Source organism: Taudactylus pleione, unplaced genomic scaffold, assembly GCF_031769625.1.
Source record: "Taudactylus pleione unplaced genomic scaffold, aTauple2 ptg000863l, whole genome shotgun sequence".
NCBI lineage: Eukaryota > Metazoa > Chordata > Amphibia > Anura > Myobatrachidae > Taudactylus > Taudactylus pleione.
In genome coordinates this window covers 447,501-466,313 of record NW_028285265.1, presented here as the reverse complement: position 1 = coordinate 466,313, position 18,813 = coordinate 447,501, and the positions used below count along the sequence as shown (strand labels likewise).

The window sequence follows — 18,813 nt, the reverse complement described above, 5'->3', positions numbered from 1 at the left end:
TTACAACCTTTAGTCGTAAAAACTAAGGCCTATTTGAAAGATTCCTTACAAGTGATAAGAGATTTAGAAAAAATTATTTGGGATTCAGATATGTATCTAGTTATGTCGGATGTAACATCCCTTTATACCGTCATAAATCATCAACAGGGACTACTAGCCACCAAATATTTTCTGGATTTAGAAGATATCACTTTAGAACGTAAGGATTTGATTCTAGACAGTGTAGAGTTCATTTTGACTCACAATTTATTTAGTTTTGGAGACTACTTTTATCTACAATTAAAGGGTACGGCAATGGGTACCAGTTTCGCCCCAAGTTATGCCAATTTGTTTATGGCACATTGGGAACAACAGTGTGTATTTGAAGGCCATGAATTGGGGCAAACCTGGTGACCTGGAAGAGATAGATAGATGACATCCTCTTGACTTACCCTCCCTACACGGGTTCTGTGCCTATTTAACTCTAATGATATAAATGTCCAATTAACTTTTCAGATTAGTAAGGAGACTGAACTTTCTAGACCTAAATATATACAGTACTAGTAATACCCTAAGTACTAAGACATATATTAAACATACGGACTGCAATTCTTATATAGCATTTAACAGCAATCATCATCTTAATTGGCTCTCTTCTATACTGAACAGCCAATTTAATCGCGTCCGTAGGAATTGCACCAGATATGGGGATTATGTCTCTCAGGGCACCGAATTGAAGGACCAATTTATTAAAAAAAGGATAAAATGAGGGTTTAGTGGAAACATACTTTAAAAAATATTTGAGACAGGATCGTTCAGATTTAATATCTAAAACGGGTAACAAAGTAAATAATTGTCCCTGAGGTATCCCTTTTATTACGAAATTTAATTGCCAACATAGACAATTAAAGAAAATTATTACTAGACTTTGGAACATTCTCCGAAAAGATATAGGGGTCTATTTACTAAGCAATGTTAGCAAACAGAGTGAAAAGTGATAAGGTACCAGCCAATCCGCTCCTAACTGCCATCTCACAGGCTGTGTTTGAAAAATGATAGTTGGGAGCTGATTGGCTGGCATCTTATCACTTTTCACTCTCTCACACTGCTTAGTAAATAGACCCCATAGCGATTAGGGATCATATCCAAGAAAAAACAAAGTTCATCTATAGTAAAGCGAATTATATTAAAACAGACCTAGTTAGAAGTGCTACTACCCCATAATCTCAATTGACCCGTAGTACTATCAAATCAAAAGGGTTTTATAGATGCGGTAATTGTTCCATGTGTAGGATCTGCAAAAGTGAGACAATGAAATTTACATAATGTGTTTCCAGTGTCAACAATAGAAACCATAAAATTAATCATTTTAACACCTGTAATAGTAAAAACGTTGTCTATTTGCTGCGATGCACTTGTGGCAAAAAGTACATAGGGAGGACTACCCGTAGACTGAACGACAGAATGGGGGAACATATTCGGAACATCAAAAGGGGAATGTTGACACACAGTCTTTCAGCCCATTTTGATGAAGTCCATAATAGAGATCCCTCGTGTGGCCGGAGGCAGGCCACACAGGGTTAATGGCTGCCACAGCACTGAAAGGGTTAACCCTTGTGCTGTGCCGTAATTTTTAAAAGGACAGTGTAAAAGCACACTGCACATGGTTTATAATAAACTGTTTCAAAGTATATATGTATTGCTGTAATGCACTGCAGCTGATCTGCAATGCATTAGTGCATGAAGCAACGTATATTTAATAGGCTATGCACTATATGGTTTACATGTATATTTTGTAGAGAAAATGCACTTAGAAGGAATGTATAAGCTGTGTTAGAAGGCTGTAGCTATAAGTGAAGTGGTTATGAGACCTTCTCACCTCCTGACATAGGAAGTGATATGTTATCATCCTGACCTATGATAGTGGTCAGAGCCATTGTGTAACTAAGCTTTCTATGTAGTGCATCCAAGTGACCCCTGGCTGGAAGGTCTCTGTGTGATGGTGTCATATAGCCAAACACTTCATGTACAGAACTTACTTTTGAAAAGACAATTTGTTTTTAAGGAGATCCTTTTGGATGCCACTTCTAAAAGCTGAATGTGTTAAGGTTGGAAATGCCAAAGTGATAAGGATGAATGTCATTTACTATTTCCTGTGACATGTTATACCAACATTATAGGAGACAGTATAATGTATGATAAATCAGTTTGTGTTGGTGGATTAGGAAGGAGGATATTGAGTGACTCCTTTGAAATGTAAAATGTTGTTTAATTTATGTTTTCTGAGCTAGAATGATTGGCTGGAAGGAGCACAGGGTGGATTTGCCCCCTGTGATGTTGTGTGTAAGAATGACATAAAAAGAGGGACTGTGAGCCCTGTGTGTGTACAACCCTGTAACTTCTATGAGGAGAAGATTTGCTGTAACATCCTGTATGCTGATATTCCCCCTTCAGGCGGAAGGGAGGGTCTTTTTTAAGACTTTGAGCAATAAACACCTTGCCTGACTTCAATGGTATCTCAATCCTGCGACTAACAGAATTGCGCAAAACGCTATTCTGTTCTCCTGCTGTTCTGGGTAAAAGCTCAGCGTCTCCAAGTTCAAGCTCTCTGCCAAGCTACCGTGCAGACCTGGTCCATTGCGAGGGATCAGGTGGGAACAGCCGACACCAAACAGGAGGTGTGTCCGTAGTTAATCAAACGCATACGCAGCAGAAGCGGTTCCAGGTGCCGACATAGGAGCCTGAGTGTACCTAATAAGCGGTTCCAAACGCCGATGGTAGAGTTTGGTGGTGGCAGCATCGTTACACACCCACGGCGCAGTGGGCGGAGTCAGTGACAGGCGGTCACTGACGGTGAGTGGGAGTCCAAAAGCGCTAACCCGTGACCAGGGACGGCCTAGGCGAAAGGCGTCCGGTCACACCTCCCATCTCTCAAAATATTGTGGACTGATATCCATTCCCCCTTTTTGGAGAAAAAATAATGAGGAGAGGCTGGCTAAGGCTGAAATGAGAGCGATCTTTGAGTTAGGAACTCTTGGCCCTAAGGGACTAAACTCTGATTTTGAAGTGAAGTGGTTTCTCCCCTATTTCTTTAAATACTGTTCACGGTACCATTAGCATCTTCTTAAATTTAGGTCAATGCTTTCATATACTTTTTGGTGTTTCTACATATTTTTAGTACACACAATTTTTCATGTTTTTTAACTTTTTATTATTGTTTATTACTATTATCTGCACCTCCCCTGTTTTTATGATGATTTGGTGCTTGTTGCTACATGTATAAACTGTGAAAAGGAAAGGGTTGTTTATGGGTTAATAACGTCCCTTTTCTTTGGTACGGAACCCAGTGGAGGAGACTTTTGTTTCCCGCCCGGAAGGCTTTCTCCTCTGCCCAGCCAGTCCGTAGCGTCACTTCCGGTTCCCGCTTGTGCGTTCCAGTGAGAGGAACGTCACTTCCGGGTCCAGTTCGTGCTCTTTAGCGGGCGGCACACACAAGGGCGGATGTGAGTCATGGCACCCTTCCAACCCCTCCGGAATGAACCACGAGGATTTACGCTGTAGTTTCAGCTGAAAGGATTCCTAAGAGTGACGTCACTTCCGGGCCGCATGTTTGCGTTCCATTAGGTGGAACGCAGGAAAATGGATGTTAAGTCTTATTACGTCCGTAACAATTCATTTTATATATCATCAATGTTTTTTCTACTTCAGGGTCCATAGGGGGTCCACAGGGTTGACCTTGGGGTATAGGTTGGGAACCAAATCTGGGCACCACGCAGTTAAAGCTTTTAGCTCCCAGGATGCACTTGGGTCCACTCTCCCTATAACCCCACCCCCAAGCCAGAGGCACCTCAGTTTAAGTTGGTGCCCGGCCGGAGTCGGGTCACCGTTAGCGCAGGGGGAGCTGATTAGCAGCCCCTAAGCTTTATTTTTTTCAAAGGACAAAGTTTTTATTTTTACTTTGGATTCTTCAGAGCGGCAGCATCGGACTGTCCATAGGACGTCTAAGCTGCCGCTCCGTCACCCCGCTGGCGCTGAGATCTGGGGATCTCGCGGGACCCCAAAGTCTGTACTAGCCGGACTCTGCGGGCGCCCTGGACTGCTGCCGGATCCACGGGGAGCAGGTAAGGTGCGGTGATCCGCGCATTTGAAATGCAGTCCTGTGCCTCCGGTCTCTGGGGACCCAGAGACCGGAGGCGCCGGCAGTGGCGGCGGGCCCCCCATACCCCGTGTGTCCACTAGACCACCAGGGACTTAGCGATCGGCGCAGGGAGCCGGCATCCCGGGGGTTAATAGCCGGCCAGGGGAGGCAGCCTTCCCTGTTACAGCGGCTCCTCCCCTCAGCTCAGCGCGCCTTTCAGTATGTATAGTCTGGCATCGCTGAGCTGCTTCCTCCGCGGGCCACGCTTCTTCTGAGGTCTCCAGCGCCCATTTCTCTGTGGTGCAGCAGAAATCTCCGGAGATGGCAGTGAGTCCAGTCCCCCTGCGTACCTCACCATCAGGTCAGTGTACACAGCGCTGTAGCCATCCCAGACACTGAATCTGGGTAAGTTGCATGCAGTGTAATAGTGCAGTATATTATATGACATGTTTATGTATATATGTATATATCTGCATTGTATGTGACTTATGCTAGTGCTGACTGTCTGTACTTTATTCTCTCACCTGTCAGTGTATATCTATCCCTTTCCTTATCTGCCCTAATACAGCTGTACTTGGGGTGGTTCTGAGACCTCACATTTATATACTCGTTAATATTTGTGAGGTTTGTCACATACTGTTGCGTGCTGCACGTTGCCATATTTTGGGTGGAACTGTGTGTTGCATACGCAGAAAATGGGTCCCTGCAGCTAATCTTAGCATCAGTCAGGAACAGTATAGCGCTGCTTGATATTTCCGCCAAGCTTGGTCAGATATGTCTGACCAGGAGATAGAGCGTTATACTGCACCCATTTTTACTATCCTGCAAGCCATGTGCTGCAGGTGTTAGTGCGGAGGATTTAACTCTTAAAGGGTTCTGTATGTGGCGTCATCTGGTGCCGGCCCCTTTCACGACCCATTTGGGCGTTTTGTTTTCTCGGGATCCTCTCAATTGCGGATCGCCGGGCGGGCCCCATTGTTGTACCTCACCTGGGGGTTACTTCACCATACTGCCCTTTTCATCTCAGGGTATCTCGCAGTTTCTTGCACTCTTCCCCTGTGACACAGACTATCGCTCCCTGCAGGGGCTTTTCGTGTATATGAATTCCCCCTGGTGCCACAATAGTCTGTCATTCCCCTTGCAGGGATTACCACAGCCACCCTGGGTGGATGTTGTTTCCTACTAAACGCAAATTGGCGTGGTTGACGCCCTGTGGTTACTTCCCAGTTGGCTCTGCCGTGAACTGGATACTGTTTTGGGCTCTTTCCCTCTTACACGGGGGGAAGCCTATTTCAGGTATTATCCCTGCTTTGGGGCTGGTAGCAGGTCCATTCTGGTTAGAGTGAATGTTGACCTGCACCTGTATCATACACCCTCAGTATTGCGTGCCTTCGGGTTCCCTGTTGCTGACTAGCGGGGGGATCGCATGGCGGGACTCTGGCTGTTGCCAGATACAAGGTATTACCACAGTGTTTGGCCTCCTGTCCCAAATTCCCTGAGGGTCATCACGAGCCCCTCCTGGGGGGGATGGGCGTGTTATTCGTCTCATTACAGACGTTACTACGCCTCCCATTCCTGCGTGGTCGGATTCTTCGGATCTGTAGGTGGTAACTCTGCCTGAATTCAGTATACTCGCTTTCAGGGGTTGTTACCCATCCTACCATGGCTATAGCAGGGTTGGTTAATACTATTGCATACTGAGCTGATGCATTTGTAATGTTTTCCCTCCAACACGTCTGGGGTTCAGATGTATTTGGTCGCTCACGTAATATATGCTGTTGTCATAGGTGGAAATGCCTATATTGGCTACCAGTCTCCTAACTTTCAGAGCTCCGGCTGCGACGGTATCCTCCGTAATACCCTATGGCTGCGCTCTGGGAATGCAGAGGTGCAGATACCATCTATAGGGTATATCTTGTTGGGTCCTGACCTTGACAGTGGCAGTACAAATTTCCCGCCTTCAGCTATGCCCACTACAGGGCCTCAGACTAAGTCTATTAAGTCTTTTTGTCCTCTGGGTCAGCCTAAAGGTCTCTTTCTTCATAGACTGTCTGCCTCTACAAGGGCCAACATATCCAGTACCGAGCAGGCCTGGACTGCCAGCCGATCCTGCTTCTGAACCTACGGATATCTCTTCAGCCTGACGAGACAGGCCTCCCACTGGGAGATAGCGATTTTCTCAGTTCGGCAGGTACTAGTGTCAAGTTGCCGCGGCTACGTGGGTAGGAGGGTACGCCCTCTCTTTGCTCAGGCGGCCTCTTTACATGTGATGGTACGCGTGCCCTTATTCAGACCCCAACAGGGCCTTACAAATCCAGAAAGCTATACAGTTGTTGCGGTAAGCAGAGCTAATTAGGCCATCCCCACTTTCTCAGCAAGGGACTGGTTGTTCTGCTTTCTTTCTGGTGCGGTGGCTTAATGGTCCTCTTTGGCCTATTCTCTGTCTCAATTCCCTGAACCAGTTCCTAAAGCTACCTGGGCTCAGGAGGCAATCCCTATGCTCCATCCTACTATGTTTGGAACTTGGGGACTTTATGGTATCACTGGATATACAGGACGCGTGCCTACGGGTACTTACAGAGACCTTTCCTCAGCATGGACTGAGGTTTGCTGTATTACAGCAACACTTACAATTTTTCGGGCTCTGCCTGTTGGGACTGTCCTCAGCCCCACAGGGGTTTACCAGCGTTTTGGATTTTCTGACAGTTCTTCTGTTCAGTATATCCCAATGCTCCTGTACCTGGATGGCCTCCTGCTCTTAGCGGGATCACCGGGGTACTTTACAGCCAGGTCAGGATGACCGTGGCTTCTTCAGGGTGCAGACGTTTAATCAACGGGGAAAAAGTCCTCCCTGCATCCCTCTCTGGGTATTCTTCATCTAGGAGCCCTGCTGGATTCTCAGAATCTGAGAATTCTTCTGGCGTAAGACGGAATCTCCACTCTAGGAGTACATGGATGTCTACGCAGTCGACATATGTCTTTATATTCTGGGATGCATGGGCAAATATCGGATCACTGTTCAAACGATGATGCTCTCTCCGGAGGCAAGTCGGTCCCTTTCCGGGTGGCTATGGCCATCTCGTCCAGGGTATTCTTTGCTATGGACAGTGTCTGGTTCGCATCCATTTCAGTGCAGTTCGACGTCTGTCGATTCCACCCTGTCAATTAACTTGTTGGAATTTTAGCCTGTCTTGGGCCTTCACTCTGGCATAACTCTTGTTTCCCGGTGAACCTGAAAAGGTTCAGTCCGACAGGGTCAGGACAGTGGCTTCCTTTTTAGCAACACTGTTAGTTGGGTGGCAATGACAGGTATGTCACACATTCGGACATAGTCCGAGGGTCTCCTCCCGACCATCTCGGCAGCGTTCATTTCAGGAGCTCTCCATTGGGAAGCGAGAGTCCTCTGCCGTCACGACGTGCATCCCGGGGACTAGTCTTCCCCAAGAGAGGTTTCATCTTCTGGTGAGCAGGGGGGGGGGGTACTGGGGGCCCTGAGGTGACCCTCATGGCCTTCTGACTTTATCACACTATGGTGTTACAGTCCAGCTCTGGGGATTCTGAAGCAACCTTCAGTGACTCTTTGTCGGTGAAGTGGTCCTTCCACTTTGCGTACCTGTGTTCTCCGGTCTCCCTTCTTCCTCGAGGGAAGTGTTTCAATCGAGACGGAGATGCTTTCCTGCTGGGGGCTCCTGATTGCCCCAGATGTCAGGGGTACTTGGATTTTCGGAGACTCTCCATCGATACTCCATTCCTGATGCTTCACTGCCCGGACCTGTTGTCTCAGGGTCCTTGGTTTTGCCTTGGACCTGGGTCATTTGTCTTTGACTGCGTCCCTACAGTGGTCTTACGGCTTCCCTGGCTTTTTCATCGTTGGAATGATTACAGCACATAGATCAGCTTTTGCTGGGACCTACCACAAACTGTGGCAGCCATAATTCTTATGGTATTGTACCTGTCGATACGATCCTCCGGTGTCCAGGATTTCCAGATATTCTGGCATTCCTTCCGGCTGGCTTGGGTTTCACCCTCGGCCTGGCCTTCCTGACAGTGCGGATCTCTACACTGTCAGTATGGTTAAGATATGGAATTGCTCCACTCTGGTATCCAGTTCATCCTTTGGAGTGTTTTCTGCATTATGCCTCCATTTGTCCTCCCTAGGGATTCCTTGGGAGTTAGTAGTGGTTCTTCGTTCCCTCCGGGGACAGTCAATGGATCCGCTGGTTGTGATAGCCATTACATGGTCTATTGCTTAGGCTCTCTCTTTCTCTCAGGGTGTTTATATTAACCAGGAGAGGGTCTGAATTGGGAGCGTTCTCATGTGGTTCCCTCTTCTGGAGGGCATCATGTCAGGGTGTGAGTTGCTCTCGCCCTGTGTTTCTTCTTAATGTGGTTTTTAGGTTCCATATTATTCTGGAACTTATGGTACGGCCATTCAGTCCCCAGTCCTCTCGGCTGGTGTGGCCTCATCGACTGTGGTCCGGCCTCTTTGGATTTATGTGATCCGTTCAAGTTCCTTACGGAAATCGGACTCCTTTTTGGTGGTCTGAGATTTCTGGTTTTCACAGGAAAGGATGGCCTCCCTATAACCACATGTTGGTTGGATGGCCTCGTATGTCTTCCTCAGGGGCCTACCCATGGGTAGGCCTTTCTTTTGTTGAGGCTTGTTTTTTCTTGGGCCATGTAACCCTCGTGGGCGGCTCGCTGTGGCGCCTCGGCTGTTTTGCCTTACTAGGTGACCATGTGATCTACAGTCCACACCTTTTTAAGGTTCTAGGCATTGGTTTCCTTTGCCTCTCAGGATGCATCCTTTGGGCTCCGGGTACTCCTTTCAGCACAGGAGCGTCCACGCCCTTAGTTGAACTGCTTTGGGACATCCCCAAGGTCAACCCTGTGGACCCCCTATGGACCCTGAAGTAGAAAACACGAGATATGGTAAGAACTTACCTTTGTTATCTCTCTTTCTACGAAGTCCATAGGGTCCACAGGGCGCCCGCCCTGACGCACCTGGCTTCATATGGGCTGTGTGGCTGGTCACCGGTTTTCCGTCTCCCATTTCTGTGAGTATGGTTATTGAGTGCTCCAGTTTTCTCTCTCTTTTTCTCTCCTCCTCCGGCCTTTGGCTACTTACAAACTGAGGTGCCTCTGGCTTGAGGGTGGGGTTATAGGGAGAGTGGACCCAAGTGCATCCTGGGAGCTAAAAGCTTGAACTGCGTGGTGCCCGGATTTGGTTCCCAACCTATACCCCAAGGTCAACCCTGTGGACCCTATGGACTTCGTAGAAACAGAGATAACAAGGGTAAGTTCTTACCATATCTCTTGTTTTATGTACAATGGATTATGCCCCCGCCCATACAGGAATTGTGATTGGTGAATGGTGATTACAGGGGTATTTAAGGGAGTAGGGAGAGTACACCTTGAAAAACGCGTTGGTATGGGACTCTACTTCTATTTTATTCAACTTTTGTGGAATACCGTTGGTACACCTAGAACCCGGGCCCCTTTGTCTGGATAAAGGTACTGGGCCCATTTAACATCTAAACAAAAATGGCAGCTGCTCAATCAATCTAGCAGTACTAATCAGGTGCATGAAAGGGAGGGGTCATACTAAGTAAAAGAAGGAGGGGGATTTAACCCCCTATTGTACCTCAGCACACTGAATAATACCTGCAACAATATATGAAGACTATATGGTCATAGAAATTCAGAGATATTAGTTGCATGCATTTGCAAATACATGGGAGGCTGCTGGGCCACGTCACGGCTTCTCTGTTACCAGCAGTCCCTAACACTAAGGGATTCACGTCCTTTATCATGAGGCCTTATAATTGGTATATTTTACATTTGGGGTGAGCGTTTGGGCGTAGCGCCCCTGGGACTGGTCTGGCTGGGCCGCCTCAGGGCATCACCACTTAATACACATAGTTGCTTTTCACATCACCTTTTATGTTTGTTTATTATTCATGTATTTTTTCACATATATTTTAACCTCTCATTCCACACTTAATGATTACTCACACACAGCTATACTTTACACTGCACTGTCACTCTTCTTCCATTTTCGTGTGATGCCCTGGGGGGGTCCTGGGCTGGACGTTTTTTGGGGTGCACTGCGCCCCGGACGTGAATCCCTTAGTGTTAGGGACTGCTGGTAACAGAGAAGCCGTGACGTGGCCCAGCAGCCTCCCATGTATTTGCAAATGCATGCAACTAATATCTCTGAATTTCTATGACCATATAGTCTTCATATATTGTTGCAGGTATTATTCAGTGTGCTGAGGTACAATAGGGGGTTAAATCCCCCTCCTTCTTTTACCCATTTAACATCTATCAGGTGACCCGCGGTAGATCCATGATGTTCTTTTTTGGACTATTTTAATCGTTTTTTACTACTGTTTGTTTGGAGATATGGAATAAATGTTTTATACTGTTGGAGGAGAATCTATGAGGAACATTTTTTTGAGATCTAAAGATATCTTTAAGAGTGTTATCCTGTGGTAGCAGAGGTGAGTATGGTACGCTCACTCATAAAAGAAACCTTTGGAAGTTATTACTGCATGAGAATAGAGTGAGTTGGGTACGCCCATCCTTATTCCTAGGACACTTTGGGTGAGGTAGCACCGGTATTGAAGCTCCAAGGGTGTCCTTTTTCTACACAGAGGATTAAAGATACCTAAAAGGATGTTACATCCGCCGTAACTAGATACATATCTGAATCCCAAATAATTTTTTCTAAATCTCTTATCACTTGTAAGGAATCTTTCAAATAGGCCTTAGTTTTTACGACTAAAGGTTGTAATGAGCGATCCAAATATTGGGATAGATTGGCTGTAACAGACTCAGTTCCCGCTACAATGGGTCTACCTGGGGGGTGTTGTGCGTTTTAATGGACTTTAGGGAGAGTATACAAGACTGGTATTGCCGGATTAGGTATGAATATATATAGCCATTCTTTGTCTTTTAAAATTCCCTTACTTCGGTATTTCTCCAACAACACCGCAAGTTTTTTACTAATCCCAGCGGAAGGATCTATGAGGAATATTTTTTTGAGATCTAAAGATACCTTTAAGAGTGTTATCCTATGGTAGCAGAAGTGAGTATGGTACGCCCACTCATAAAAGAAACCTTTGGAAGTTATTACTGCATGAGAATAGAGTGAGTTGGGTACGCCCATCCTTATTCCTAGGACACTTTGGGTGAGGTAGCACCGGTATTGAAGCTCCAAGGGTGTCCTATTTCTACACAGAGGATTAAAGATACCTTTTATAAGTTTCACCCTCCTATAATTATAGTGAGTATGGTACGTTGGGTCTCCAACCAGAGTATCTGATTTCCTCTTGTAAAGAAGGTTCTACACATTTCTCCTTGTTTTCTTGTTTTCTTTTCTCCACATACCCATTATGACGGGAGATAGGATATCACAGAAGATTACCTCCGGAAGATTACCATTCTATTCTGATCTAGGGCTACTTCTACAAGCCTTACCGAGTCTCTCTCCATTTCACCAACATATGACCAGTCAGTGCTGCCTCTATAATCCCTAGTGATTATCTCTATTCCTCCCCGTGTGACCCATCAGTGCTGCCTCTATAAGCCCTAGTGATTATCTCTATCCCTCCCAGTGTGACCCATCATTGCTGCCTCTATAATCCCTAGTGATTATCTCTATCCCTCCCCGTGTGACCCGTCAGTGCTGCCTCTATAAACCCTAGTGATTATCTCTATCCCTCCCCGTGTGACCCATCAGTGCTGCCTCTATAAGTCCTAGTGATTATCTCTATCCCTCCCCGTGTGACCCATCATTGCTGCCTCTATAAGTCCTAGTGATTATCTCTATCCCTCCCCATGTGACCCATCAGTGCTCCCTCTATAAATCCTAGTGATTATCTCTATCCCTCCCCGTGTGACCCATCAGTGCTCCCTCTATAAATCCTAGTGATTATCTCTATCCCTCCCCGTGTGACCCATCAGTGCTGCCTCTATAAGCCCTAGTGATTATCTCTATCCCTCCCCATGTGACCCATCAGTGCTCCCTCTATAAATCCTAGTGATTATCTCTATCCCTCCCCGTGTGACCCATCAGTGCTCCCTCTATAAATCCTAGTGATTATCTCTATCCCTCCCCGTGTGACCCATCAGTGCTGCCTCTATAAGCCCTAGTGATTATCTCTATCCCTCCCCGTGTGACCCATCAGTGCTGCCTCTATAATCCCTAGTGATTATCTCTATCCCTCCCCATGTGACCCATCAGTGCTGCCTCTATAAGCCCTAGTGATTATCTCTATCCCTCCCCGTGTGACCCGTCAGTGCTGCCTCTATAAGCCCTAGTGATTATCTCTATCCCTCCCCGTGTGACCCATCAGTGCTGCCTCTATAATCCCTAGTGATTATCTCTATCCCTCCCCGTGTGACCCATCAGTGCTGCCTCTATAAGACCTAGTGATTATCTCTATCCCTCCCCGTGTGACCCATCAGTGCTGCCTCTATAATCCCTAGTGACTATCTCTATTCCTCCCCGTGTGACCCATCAGTGCTGCCTCTATAAGACCTAGTGATTATCTCTATCCCTCCCCGTGTGACCCATCAGTGCTGCCTCTATAATCCCTAGTGATTATCTCTATCCCTCCCCGTGTGACCCATCAGTGCTGCCTCTATAAGACCTAGTGATTATCTCTATCCCTCCCCGTGTGACCCATCAGTGCTGCCTCTATAATCCCTAGTGACTATCTCTATTCCTCCCCGTGTGACCCATCAGTGCTGCCTCTATAAGACCTAGTGATTATCTCTATCCCTCCCCATGTGACCCATCAGTGCTGCCTCTATAAGCCCTAGTGATTATCTCTATCCCTCCCCGTGTGACCCATCAGTGCTGCCTCTATAATCCCTAGTGACTATCTCTATTCCTCCCCGTGTGACCCATCAGTGCTGCCTCTATAAGACCTAGTGATTATCTCTATCCCTCCCCGTGTGACCCATCAGTGCTGCCTCTATAATCCCTAGTGATTATCTCTATCCCTCCCCGTGTGACCCATCAGTGCTGCCTCTATAATCCCTAGTGACTATCTCTATTCCTCCCCGTGTGACCCATCAGTGCTGCCTCTATAAGACCTAGTGATTATATCTATCCCTCCCCGTGTGACCCATCAGTGCTGCCTCTATAATCCCTAGTGATTATATCTATCCCTCCCCGTGTGACCCATCAGTGCTGCCTCTCTAATCCCTAGTGATTATCTCTATCCCTCCCCGTGTGACCCGTCAGTGCTGCCTCTATAAGCCCTAGTGATTATCTCTATCCCTCCCCGTGTGACCCATCAGTGCTGCCTCTATAAGCCCTAGTGAGTATCTCTATCCCTCCCCGTGTGACCCGTTAGTGCTGCCTCTATAAGCCCTAGTGAGTATCTCTATCCCTCCCCGTGTGACCCGTCAATGCTGCCTCTATAAGCCCTAGTGATTATCTCTATCCCTCCCCGTGTGACCCGTCAGTGCTGCCTCTATAAGCCCTAGTGATTATCTCTATCCCTCCCCGTGTGACCCATCAGTGCTGCCTCTATAATCCCTAGTGATTATCTCTATCCCTCCCCGTGTGACCCATCAGTGCTGCCTCTATAAGCCCTAGTGATTATCTCTATCCCTCCCCGTGTGACCCATCGGTGCTGCCTCTATAAGCCCTAGTGATTATCTCTTGTCCTCCCCGTGTGACCCATCAGTGCTGCCTCTATAAGCCCTAGTGATTATCTCTATCCCTCCCCGTGTGACCCGTCGGTGCTGCCTCTATAAGCCCTAGTGATTATCTCTATCCCTCCCCGTGTGACCCGTCGGTGCTGCCTCTATAAGCCCTAGTGATTATCTCTATCCCTCCCCATGTGACCCGTCAGTGCTGCCTCTATAAGCCCTAGTGATTATCTCTATCCCTCCCCGTGTGACCCATCAGTGCTGCCTCTATAATCCCTAGTGAGTATCTCTATCCCTCCCCGTGTGACCCGTCAGTGCTGCCTCTATAAGCCCTAGTGATTATCTCTATCCCTCCCCGTGTGACCCATCAGTGCTGCCTCTATAATCCCTAGTGAGTATCTCTATCCCTCCCCGTGTGACCCGTTAGTGCTGCCTCTATAAGCCCTAGTGAGTATCTCTATCCCTCCCCGTGTGACCCGTCAATGCTGCCTCTATAAGCCCTAGTGATTATCTCTATCCCTCCCCGTGTGACCCGTCAGTGCTGCCTCTATAAGCCCTAGTGAGTATCTCTATCCCTCCCCGTGTGACCCATCAGTGCTGCCTCTATAAGCCCTAGTGATTATCTCTATCCCTCCCCGTGTGACCCATCAGTGCTGCCTCTATAATCCCTAGTGAGTATCTCTATCCCTCCCCGTGTGACCCGTTAGTGCTGCCTCTATAAGCCCTAGTGAGTATCTCTATCCCTCCCCGTGTGACCCGTCAATGCTGCCTCTATAAGCCCTAGTGATTATCTCTATCCCTCCCCGTGTGACCCGTCAGTGCTGCCTCTATAAGCCCTAGTGATTATCTCTATCCCTCCCCGTGTGACCCATCAGTGCTGCCTCTATAATCCCTAGTGATTATCTCTATCCCTCCCCGTGTGACCCATCAGTGCTGCCTCTATAAGCCCTAGTGATTATCTCTATCCCTCCCCGTGTGACCCATCGGTGCTGCCTCTATAAGCCCTAGTGATTATCTCTTGTCCTCCCCGTGTGACCCATCAGTGCTGCCTCTATAAGCCCTAGTGATTATCTCTATCCCTCCCCGTGTGACCCGTCGGTGCTGCCTCTATAAGCCCTAGTGATTATCTCTATCCCTCCCCGTGTGACCCATCAGTGCTGCCTCTATAAGCCCTAGTGATTATCTCTTGTCCTCCCCGTGTGACCCATCAGTGCTGCCTCTATAAGCCCTAGCGATTATCTCTATCCCTCCCCGTGTGACCCGTCAGTGCTGCCTCTATACGCCCTAGTGATTATCTCTATCCCTCCCTCTATCCTATACCCTTTGTGACGGTAGATACGATATGACAGACTATTGCCTCCGGAAGAATACCATTCTTTTCTGATCATTCATAATTATTGACCTTATTTGGAGGACTGTAGCGCCAACCTCTGGGCACCAGCCTTTTATTTGTATTGGGGAGTTTGGTGACTCCCGGGGGTTTCCTGCCGAGGTGGCTGCCAATTACTGCGCTTTTGTAGAGGTCCAAAATTGTTCACCGCTGCCGTAGATCGGCCTCCAGATCAGACTGTGTATACAATCCTTCTGCAGGCCTGCTCTCTATATACACACACCAGACCAGCTGCCGCTCACACACACATTTACATAATAAGGGGCGGAGCTGCCCTGTGCAGTCTGTACCAAGAAATGGTTAACTTTAAAGAAAAAAAAAAAGGTGTGTGGGATTCCCCTCCAATCCGTAACCAGCCCTGGAGCTCTGAGCCTGATCTGGCATTGGAAAAACCTGCATGGTGCACCCCCTATTTCTCAATAACCTCCACCAGGCTGAGCCAGCTGGGGGTTATTGCCACATCATGTGGTCGTCCTGCTATCACTTTAACCAGCCCCAAACTGGTCAGCCCAGGGCTAGAATCCCTCGGAAAATGGGGACCCCAAAAATAAAATAGGGTCCTCCCTCCCAAGCAGCAAGCAGTGTATGGCTAAGCCCTGTACCCCTGGTGGCAGTATGTACGGAGTTCATGGTGTTAGAAATAGATGTTGATCTTTACAGATGGACTACAGGTCCCAGCATGCCGACACTTGTGGAACAAGAAGTGCCAGCATAATCGGACATTAAGGACCCGCTGGCACTTGTAGTCCGCCTGTAAAGAAAATATTACAAATAGTATAAATACACAGATTTTTGTTGTAATATATTAAGCAGCTCCTTCACCTGCTGGGCGACGGCCTTTAAGCGCTCTTATGGCTGGCACCCCCCAGGATTTATGGCATCTTATGTCTTCAGGAGCCCTCGCCTGCTCCTTCCCTACCATCGGACTGCCATTCGCTGACTCCTCCTGGCTAATATTAGTCAGCCCAAGGGGGCGGGGCGATGACATGGTGAGCCGTGATTGGCTTGCAGCTGTGGTGGGGGGTGAATCTAGGCCTGCTGCTGAACTCCTCCGACCCAGACGCAACGCCCGGCTGCTGAGACCGGAGAGAGGTCGCCAGCTTCAGTCTCCGCAGCCTACACACCTGTATATTGGTCGGCTGAGGGTACACACTTGTCCAATGTCAGATTAAGCCCAGATTAGACATCTGTGTACCCAGCTGTACAGTGTAAGAGATATACTTAGTACTTATCTGTCTCTCTCCCTCTGTAGGCAGAAGTCCAGCTTCCTGCCCAGTTATATCATCGACGTCCGAGAGTTGGATGAGAAGCTTCTGAATATTATTGACATGCAGTTCCTGCACGGGTACTACGAGCCCACGCTACTCATACTGTTTGAGCCAAATCAGACCTGGCCTGGGTATGTCACTTACACTCACTCTCTCTATCTCTCATATATGCTATACAGTAAGATCACATGCTTACCAGTACTCTCTCCCTCTGTCTCCCTCCCTCTGTCTCTCTCCCTCCCTCCCTCTCTCTCCCTCTGTCTCTCTCCCTCTGTCTGTGTCGGACTCCCTCTGTCTCTCTCTTCCTCCCTCTGTCTCTCTCTTACTCCCTCTGTCTGTGTCGGACTCCCTCTGTCTGTGTCGGACTCCCTCTGTCTGTGTCGGACTCCCTCTGTCTGTGTCGGACTCCCTCTGTCTGTGTCGGACTCCCTCTGTCTGTGTCGGACTCCCTCTGTCTGTGTCGGACTCCCTCTGTCTGTGTCGGACTCCCTCTGTCTGTGTCGGACTCCCTCTGTCTGTGTCGGACTCCCTCTGTCTGTGTCGGACTCCCTCTGTCTGTGTCGGACTCCCTCTGTCTGTGTCGGACTCCCTCTGTCTGTGTCGGACTCCCTCTGTCTGTGTCGGACTCCCTCTGTCTGTGTCGGACTCCCTCTGTCTGTGTCGGACTCCCTCTGTCTGTGTCGGACTCCCTCTGTCTGTGTCGGACTCCCTCTGTCTGTGTCGGACTCCCTCTGTCTGTGTCGGACTCCCTCTGTCTGTGTCGGACTCCCTCTGTCTGTGTCGGTCTCCCTCTGTCTGTGTCGGACTCCCTCTCGGTCTCTCTGTGTCGGTCTCCCTCTCGGTCTCTCTGTGTCGGTCTCCCTCTCGGTCTCTCTGTGTCGGTCTCCCTCTCGGTCTCTCTGTGTCGGTCTCCCTCTCGGTCTCTCTGTGTCGGTCTCCCTCTCGGTCTCTCTGTGTCGGTCTCCCTCTCGGTCTCTCTGTGTCGGTCTCCCTCTCGGTCTCTCTGTGTCGGTCTCCCTCTCGGTCTCTCTGTGTCGGTCTCCCTCTCGGTCTCTCTGTGTCGGTCTCCCTCTCGGTCTCTCTGTGTCGGTCTCCCTCTCGGTCTCTCTGTGTCGGTCTCCCTCTCGGTCTCTCTGTGTCGGTCTCCCTCTCGGTCTCTCTGTGTCGGTCTCCCTCTCGGTCTCTCTGTGTCGGTCTCCCTCTCGGTCTCTCTGTGTCGGTCTCCCTCTCGGTCTCTCTGTGTCGGTCTCCCTCTCGGTCTCTCTGTGTCGGTCTCCCTCTCGGTCTCTCTGTGTCGGTCTCCCTCTCGGTCTCTCTGTGTCGGTCTCCCTCTCGGTCTCTCTGTGTCGGTCTCCCTCTCGGTCTCTCTGTGTCGGTCTCCCTCTCGGTCTCTCTGTGTCGGTCTCCCTCTCGGTCTCTCTGTGTCGGTCTCCCTCTCGGTCTCTCTGTGTCGGTCTCCCTCTCGGTCTCTCTGTGTCGGTCTCCCTCTCGGTCTCTCTGTGTCGGTCTCCCTCTCGGTCTCTCTGTGTCGGTCTCCCTCTCGGTCTCTCTGTGTCGGTCTCCCTCTCGGTCTCTCTGTGTCGGTCTCCCTCTCGGTCTCTCTGTGTCGGTCTCCCTCTCGGTCTCTCTGTGTCGGTCTCCCTCTCGGTCTCTCTGTGTCGGTCTCCCTCTCGGTCTCTCTGTGTCGGTCTCCCTCTCGGTCTCTCTGTGTCGGTCTCCCTCTCGGTCTCTCTGTGTCGGTCTCCCTCTCGGTCTCTCTGTGTCGGTCTCCCTCTCGGTCTCTCTGTGTCGGTCTCCCTCTCGGTCTCTCTGTGTCGGTCTCCCTCTCGGTCTCTCTGTGTCGGTCTCCCTCTCGGTCTCTCTGTGTCGGTCTCCCTCTCGGTCTCTCTGTGTCGGTCTCCCTCTCGGTCTCTCTGTGTCGGTCTCCCTCTCGGTCTCTCTGTGTCGGTCTCCCTCTCGGTCTCTCTGTGTCGGTCTCCCTCTCGGTCTCTCTGTGTCGGTCTCCCTCTCGGTCTCTCTGTGTCGGTCTCCCTCTCGGTCTCTCTGTGTCGGTCTCCCTCTCGGTCTCTCTGTGTCGGTCTCCCTCTCGGTCTCTCTGTGTCGGTCTCCCTCTCGGTCTCTCTGTGTCGGTCTCCCTCTCGGTCTCTCTGTGTCGGTCTCCCTCTCGGTCTCTCTGTGTCGGTCTCCCTCTCGGTCTCTCTGTGTCGGTCTCCCTCTCGGTCTCTCTGTGTCGGTCTCCCTCTCGGTCTCTCTGTGTCGGTCTCCCTCTCGGTCTCTCTGTGTCGGTCTCCCTCTCGGTCTCTCTGTGTCGGTCTCCCTCTCGGTCTCTCTGTGTCGGTCTCCCTCTCGGTCTCTCTGTGTCGGTCTCC

At 49.2% G+C, this 18,813-nt stretch overlaps 1 protein-coding gene across 1 annotated transcript in view; it reads left to right on the top strand.

Annotated features, from left to right (window-relative positions):
• The window catches only part of CPSF1 (cleavage and polyadenylation specific factor 1), a 264,399-nt gene that overhangs the window by 46,415 nt on the left and 199,171 nt on the right, over positions 1-18,813 (top strand). Inside the window, exon 7 of the mRNA XM_088458900.1 lies at positions 16,429-16,575. Within this exon, the coding sequence (XP_088315026.1) occupies positions 16,429-16,575 (147 nt within the window). The remainder of the gene's footprint in view (positions 1-16,428; positions 16,576-18,813) is intronic.